The sequence below is a fragment of the Heliangelus exortis genome, chromosome 3 (assembly GCF_036169615.1).
Source record: "Heliangelus exortis chromosome 3, bHelExo1.hap1, whole genome shotgun sequence".
Classification (NCBI taxonomy): Eukaryota; Metazoa; Chordata; class Aves; order Apodiformes; family Trochilidae; genus Heliangelus; species Heliangelus exortis.
This window is the reverse complement of record NC_092424.1, coordinates 103,404,236-103,411,348: the sequence shown is the minus strand read 5'-3', so window position 1 is coordinate 103,411,348 and position 7,113 is coordinate 103,404,236. Positions and strand designations below refer to the sequence as shown.

At 39.0% G+C, this 7,113-nt stretch overlaps 1 protein-coding gene across 1 annotated transcript; it reads right to left on the bottom strand.

The window, feature by feature from the left end:
* Window positions 1-2,693: 2,693 nt before the first annotated feature.
* KCNS3 (potassium voltage-gated channel modifier subfamily S member 3) lies at window positions 2,694-5,580 on the bottom strand. Its single transcript, XM_071741973.1, has 2 exons — window positions 5,396-5,580; window positions 2,694-4,677 (listed from the first exon to the last, which is right to left on the bottom strand). The coding sequence occupies exon 2, from the start codon at window positions 4,626-4,628 to the stop codon at window positions 3,147-3,149; it is 1,482 nt and encodes a 493-aa protein (XP_071598074.1). The 5' UTR covers window positions 4,629-4,677; window positions 5,396-5,580; the 3' UTR covers window positions 2,694-3,146.
* Window positions 5,581-7,113: the final 1,533 nt, after the last annotated feature.

The window sequence follows — 7,113 nt, the reverse complement described above, 5'->3', positions numbered from 1 at the left end:
ATCTACCTTTTGTCAATTTTGATTTTACACATTGATAATATGGAACTTGAGACCAAAGAAGAAAAATTAAGTAAGAAACAAACCATTCTCACACTTACCTCATACAAGTAAATTACTCTAGTATAAACTTCTACTAGCAGGAAGATCATGCAGTAACTCAGTATCTGCTCTCATTTGTTTTTCTCTGGTCCTCAAGACTTGTGACACCCTCTAGTACCAGTCCATGTTACAGGACTGCAGGACTGCAGTTCTGCCTTGAGGGGAGCATCGTTTGGCATGAAACAGGGCTCACATCTTTCTCCCAGTTACACCTGTGAGAAACCAAAGTGCTGGAGGTGTTCCAGCAAAGGGAACAGATAACAGCAAAAACAAAGAAGCCATGGCAATGGTTTAAAACTTGAAGAGGGGACATTTAGATTAGATATTAGAATGAAATTCTTTACCATGAGGGTGGTAAGACACTGGAACAGGTTGCCCTGGGAAGCTATACATGCCTCATCCCTGGAAGTGTTCAAAGCCAGGCTTTGAGCAACCTGATCTCGTGGGAGGTGTCTCTGCTGGTGGCAGGAGGGTTGGATCTAGATTTAAAGTCCTTTCCAACCCAAACCATTCCATGATTCTAGGACTCTTTAATGTGCAACTGATTTGAAAAAAAATCTCATCCCAGAAATTAAAATAACACACACTACATGATACATGGATATGTACTCTACCTTCTTATATGTTCCAAAAGACATACCTCACTTTGTTGAAAGATGTATCTGCATAAAAAAGGTCAGAGGAATTTAAACAATGTCACAATCTTCAGATTGATTCATATGAATGATCAAAAATTTATCAATTTCATGACAAATCACCAATCTAAAATTTAATACAAAAAGTTCTACTATATTCTGTGATCCTTGGATAATGATTAATATAAGATTAGATTTTTCAGTCACAAGTTCTTTCAACTATTAAGTACAAATTTCTTGCAGGTTTTGTTGTGTTACAATATTTTTCATTGCTTTTAAACTTCAGTGGCAATGTAATGTATCTATATATGTAGTCTACCAAGAAACTTCTTTGGACAGACCGTAATTTTTATGCTGTTATATTGCCAGTTCCTATTTTTTATTCATATGCACATGAATATTTAATATTTTATATCATTGTAACTTTGTAATGCTAATTTTTCACTAAGAACAAAGCACATTTAGGCTAACTTTCCTTTTTGGCATTCCTGTACTAACTATGGACAGAATTAACCTTAATTATCTGTGAAGCCTCATATACACTTATGCCACTCAGAAAGCAAGAAGCCAAATTTTGAAGTTTCTCTAAATTTCAAAATACTCTTCTTAAGTCCTGCATCCCTCTATTGGTGCCTGAGGTACAGGCTGATCCATTCCATTCTTTTTTGTTTCACTGTCTCAGGAAGAGGTTAGAGCTCTGTGCCTCAGCAACCACCAGTGCACCTCAGCGGCTCAGAGTATTGAGATACAGAAAACCTGGCAAATCAGCCCTCTGCAAAGGCTAAAATCAATTGTCATCTCCTGGTTTTACTGAGTCTTGAAGTCATCTCCTGCTGAGTTTGATCTGCTGATCTTCCTGAGTAGAAACTGAGAAAAGGCTTCAATATTTTGCCCAATAATTACAAAAACCAAACCAAACCAAACCAAAACAAAACAAAACAAAAACAACAAAAATGAAAATAAAGCAGCAAAACCTCTTTTTCTCTTTTTAAGGAAAATACATCACAGTATCTTCAGTTCTCAATTGGCCAGCATGTGGTCATTAGACAAAGGAAAGAAAACGAGTGCTCAGAAATACTATAGACTTCTGGAAGGTCCACGAGTTTCTCCAGCAATCCTTTGTGCTAGGCTCAAGGGCTGGCTTTCCTTCTAAATAGCTGTAGAAGATCCAGTTTGAACCAGACCAGGATTAGCTGGCTGCATAAGAAATCCCTGGAGAGGAACACACAGAGCCGCAGCACTGGCAGGCAACGAGCACTCCTCCATCCCGGAGTACAAACCAGAAAAGCTGCCATCACCAACAGATGAGCTTTGGAAAATGAAATGGTTTAATACACAGATGCCCAAAGGGAGTGGCCACCTTACCCCTCTGATGGGAAATCCATGGTAGAGGAGCACAGGTCTGCACATCTCCATTGATGGGCATTGCAGCCCTGGACTGGAAATAAACCAGCAAAGGAGCAGTGCTGGCAGCAGGGAGGAGGAACTTCTAAGGACAATCACTGATGTTTACTTCAGCGCCCACAAAACAAAGGTTCTGGAGAAGCCACCAGGATGGTCTCAATCAAAGCAGGAACCAGAATTGCTCAGGTTCACAATGGCAGAAGAGGTGGCTAAAAGGGACAGGAGGCTCCTGCCCTATGTCCTACGCTTTGCCCTGCAACTTGTCATTTAGACCATTTAGGATCTGACAGAGTTTGGCCATGCTGGACACTGGGAAAAATATAGGCACAATGGGATTAATTTATTTTAACAAAACTAAAATGTTTTGTGCTTTTGGAAAGAAATTCATAAATATTATGCTTCCATGGAGTAAAAACAGTATGTACCAATACATTTTCTGCCCTAACTTAGGGAAGAGGTTCCCAACTCCAAGATTACATAAATGCGTTAGTGAGCACAGTTTTATATGAACATAATTCTTTCTTTTTTCTTTTTTTCTTTTTTTTTTTTCTGCAGGTTAAAACTTCATTGACTTGTGCAATAGTTCCTACATGTTTGTAATATATGTCTACCTGAACAGCAGCAACTTAGAAAAGCAGATTCTGTGTAAGCTACCAGTTTGCTGCAGGGAGAAAAAGAGAAAAACAAACAAGCAAAAAAAAAAACCAAAACAAAAACCAACAAACAACCCACAAAACCAAACACTGACCTCACATATAAAACGGTTTGCTGACTTTTTTTCCCCAAAATGCATAACATCATTTGTGTAAAAAATAAACCACCATATGAGGCATAGTTTAAAGCCTCATATAAACAATGAAGCTTGTATGGCATCCTCAGAGCAAAGAATGTCCAAATATGGCTGAGAGTTAAGTACCCTGAGAATTAACTGCTCTTAATAAATTCACTCATGCTTGTAAGTCCATATTTACCAAGAATCAGAAGAAAAATAAAGGAAAGTTATTAAATTCATTTTCCTGTACCATTTTCTAGAGACATTGTGTGATAAACATCCTCCATATCTTGGATGCTGGAGGCATCTGTTGAATCTTGGTCACTGACTACAATTCCTACTGAAGAAAGGCTGGAGATGAAGGAGTGCATCTTTTTTGCATAAATATCTCTGATGTTAAAATAAGGTAGGTCGTTATATTTCTCTTTGCGATCATTGTTGCATTGGTCTGGGTCAATAGCTTTTTGTTTCTGATAGTACTTAGAAAACTTATTGAAAATAATGGTGATTGGAAGTGCTACCACAAGTATCCCACAAATAATGCATAGGGTGCCAAGCAGCTTTCCAGCAAGCGTGACTGGATAAGTGTCCCCATAGCCAACAGTGGTCATGCTGATTGTTGCCCACCACCAGCAAATGGGGATGCTTTGCAGTTCTGATGAGTCGTCGTCTTTCTCTACTGAGTAGACAAGCACTGAAAAAATAGAAATCCCAACAGACAAAAACAAAAGCAGAAGTCCAACTTCCTGGTAGCTGTGTCTCAAAGTGGCACCTAAAGACCGCAGCCCTACGGAGTGCCTGGCCAGTTTCAGGATGCGAAATATCCTCATTAACCGCAGGATCTGAACAACTTTCCCCATGTTTTCAAGATCTTCGCTTTCCTCTTCCTTCGTGTCCACAGCCAAGGTGGCATAAAAAGGGATAATAGAGACAAAATCAATAATATTCAGTGGTTTCTTCCAGAACTTCTTTTGACTCGGAGCAGCGATGAGCCTGATCACTAACTCAGCAGTGAACCAGATGATGCATGTAATCTCCACAGCTTCCAGCACAGGGTCTTCAATTTCCCTGTCATTGGCATCCAGCCTTTGAAACTCTGGCATGCTGTGAATGCACATGGCCACGATTGATGCCAAGACAACACTCAGGGATGACACGGCAATTAACTTGGCAGACAAGCAGTATGCAGGATTTTCCATTCGGACCCAGATCTTCTTTCTTATTTCACCTAAACACAGACTGTCAAACTTTTCCAGCTCTTTATCAAATGCAGATGACTCTTCATTTGAGGAGTCTATACTTCCATCACTCTTCTGATCCCAGTATTTCTCAGGACCTTCTTCTTTCCTTTCTTGGTACCAATTGCTGCAGCAGGAATCAATAAACAGCTCGTTTATCCCCCAGTACTCTATTTCCTGGCAGAAGGAAAAGACACAAAGTTCTTCCATGACATGAAGCTTGCCCGTGTAGTAAAAATTCAGAACGTATCGGAACAGGGAAGGATTTCTGTCAAAGTAATATTCCTTGTCTGCAACACTATAATCATCACACAGTTCTAGAATAGCCTCTTCCGAGTGGCATTTGAGAAGTTTTCCAAGTCTGGTATGAGGAAATCGGAGCAAGGTGCTTTGATCCACTGATTGCTTAAAGCCGCCCACATTCAAATTGATAACTTCTGCATCCTTGCCAGGTCTGTGGAAAAATTCACCATAAACCATTTTGAACAGAAGAGTTTCACTGCTGGTGCCCAATGAGATTACATTGAATCTGAAAAGAACATAAGATATTGTTAGAGCATGTAATTCAGTTTTGCTCTTGTGACACATTCTCTTCTTCATCTCTGGTTACCGTGAAATGTTATAGCAATGAAAAGAAACTAAATTATGAGTGCCATTATTCAGCATTTGACAGAAATAGGTTTAAATCAGCTTGATGATTTAACTTAGCTTTATCAAATTTGAAAGCAACAGGTTCTGGTTTATACTCCTTAATTTTTTCTACTGTGGAGGAAGAATGCCTAATTAATCAATAAATCAGCCTCTGTAATACTATCATATTGAAATTAACATGAGATAAGCTTAATGCAATGAAAAATCTTTGTTTTAAAAGGCAGAAAACTTGTCAAACCATGAAAACATTTAGAACAAAGCTTAAGAGCAGGTGTCTCCCAATCATGGTTTCAGTACAGCAGTATTGCTTTATATGATGTTGAAATCTATCATCCTCTACTCTAAATGTTACCCACTTTAATATGGACTGCAATTATTTCTGTTGTCACACCAATTCATTTCTTTCTAGAGTCATCCAGAGAAGAGCATGATGTATTCTTGAAAACATCAATTGTGCATTTGAAGCTTTCCAATTCCTGACCTCAGAGTTTTGTCTAGTACTTATTTGGGTATCTTCATATACATTTATGTGTGTGTGTATATATATTTATATATATACACCCTTGAGATATTTTTCTACCTGCTTTCCTACTTACCTGGAGTTTCACAACCTCCTCACAACCTTGGTCAGATCCAGGAACTCCTCCTATTCTGCCACAGCATAGCCACAACCACTACAGTAATGCTGAGAAGTTGGTGTTGAAATGCCATTTCTGGAAACAGGAACTTCCAGAGATAGAACTTCCACAGAAATGTTACCTCAGCAAGTACCTGGGGATACCTGCAGACAGACAGAAGGACATCTCAGTGTTTCCACATTTTACTGTGATTTAAATCATTCAGTTGAAACTGAATTAAAAAACACAAAGCAGATATAGTTAATTTTTAAAGTTAATTTTCTTAACTTTAAGAAAACTGCCAAAACTGTTTTGCCAAAACTGCCAAAATTGGCAGTTCTTAAACTTGTCATGAGATTACATATAACTTCTGACCATAAGGAGAGCAAATTCTTTTGATCTCTGATACTTAAGCATTAATTGATGTATACTAATCTATTTTATTTCAATTTAATACGGAAGCCAATTACTTTAAAATGTGACAAGCAAGCATTATAATTCTCCAGTCTCAACAGTTGGACTCAAATGCCACAAATAAATTGCTTTGGTGATCTTTAATAGCTTGGGGAAGCTACCCAAGAATCAGACAGTAATTCCTATACCTGTCCATCTTTCAGTGCCTCCTGCAAAAACACCAATTAATGATTCAAATTCAGGACATGTTACAGTCTGAATACTTTTTGCTGCTCCTCAAAATCTCCTGACTGAATTAAGGAAGGTCATTATGGTTACGTCTGCTTCTGTGTTCAAAGTGTGTGCATCACGGCTGCATCCCTGCTGTATGTCAGCTTGAGAGAGGAGCACCAGCACTTCTTTACATAGAGGAGACCTGGGATGCCAGAGTGGATGGTTGGGATACTGGGCCTCAAAGGTGCATGTAACTTAGTTGATCAGAACAAGTAAGAGATAAAAGAAAAAAAAAAAAAAGAAACCCACAGTTTTTATTCACTGTAAACTAGAACAATTCCAGCATTCACTCAGCTTCAGATACTTGTATTAATGGACTGGTTCTTTTGAGCCCCCAGAGCCTGGATTTATAAAGACAGCAAGTATTTTCATTCCGTAGCTCCAAATAAAGGACTAGAGCCACAGGGTCATGTGGAGAATGGAAGATTTAACTGAGCTGAACAGACCTCCAAACAGAGATAAGCCTTCATCACCACCACTGCTACATCCAGCTGCATCAGTCACCCAGAATAATTCACTACACAGCTTTCTGCTACCTGGTCCAGAACTGAATTCCTTATCATTTTTAAAACAAACCAATTGAACTGGTTGTGTTGTGTTGGTGGACCCATTTCCCAGCTACTGATCCCAACTCTACTGTCCCAAGTAGGAGGATACTACCAGGCTACTTGCCTTACAGAAACGAACTTGCCCTGCTACAAAATTCCCAGACTCCTTTTATTGCAGAAAGATCTAAAGGGAGACAACCTCATCCTACTTCACAGTACAGACAACTCTCATGCACAGTGTTATTCTTGTCACTCCATGATTATTACAAAGGACAGAAATGGGAATGGCCCTAAGAACCTGATTCAAACTTCTGATTAAATGCCAAAGTGAGGAGAAACACATAGAGATACACACTGGGAGGGAAAGTGCCAAAGAAACTAAGGAGTATATCAGCCAGAATTTGTAGCCCTTCAGGTGAAACTGTTTTGTAGTACCTGTAAATGCGATGATTTATTTCGTCT

Bases quoted from the DNA above. Each gene is read 5' to 3' on its own strand.
- KCNS3 (XM_071741973.1), bottom strand. From the start codon at position 4,628: ATGGTTTATGGTGAATTTTTCCACAGACCTGGCAAGGATGCAGAAGTT.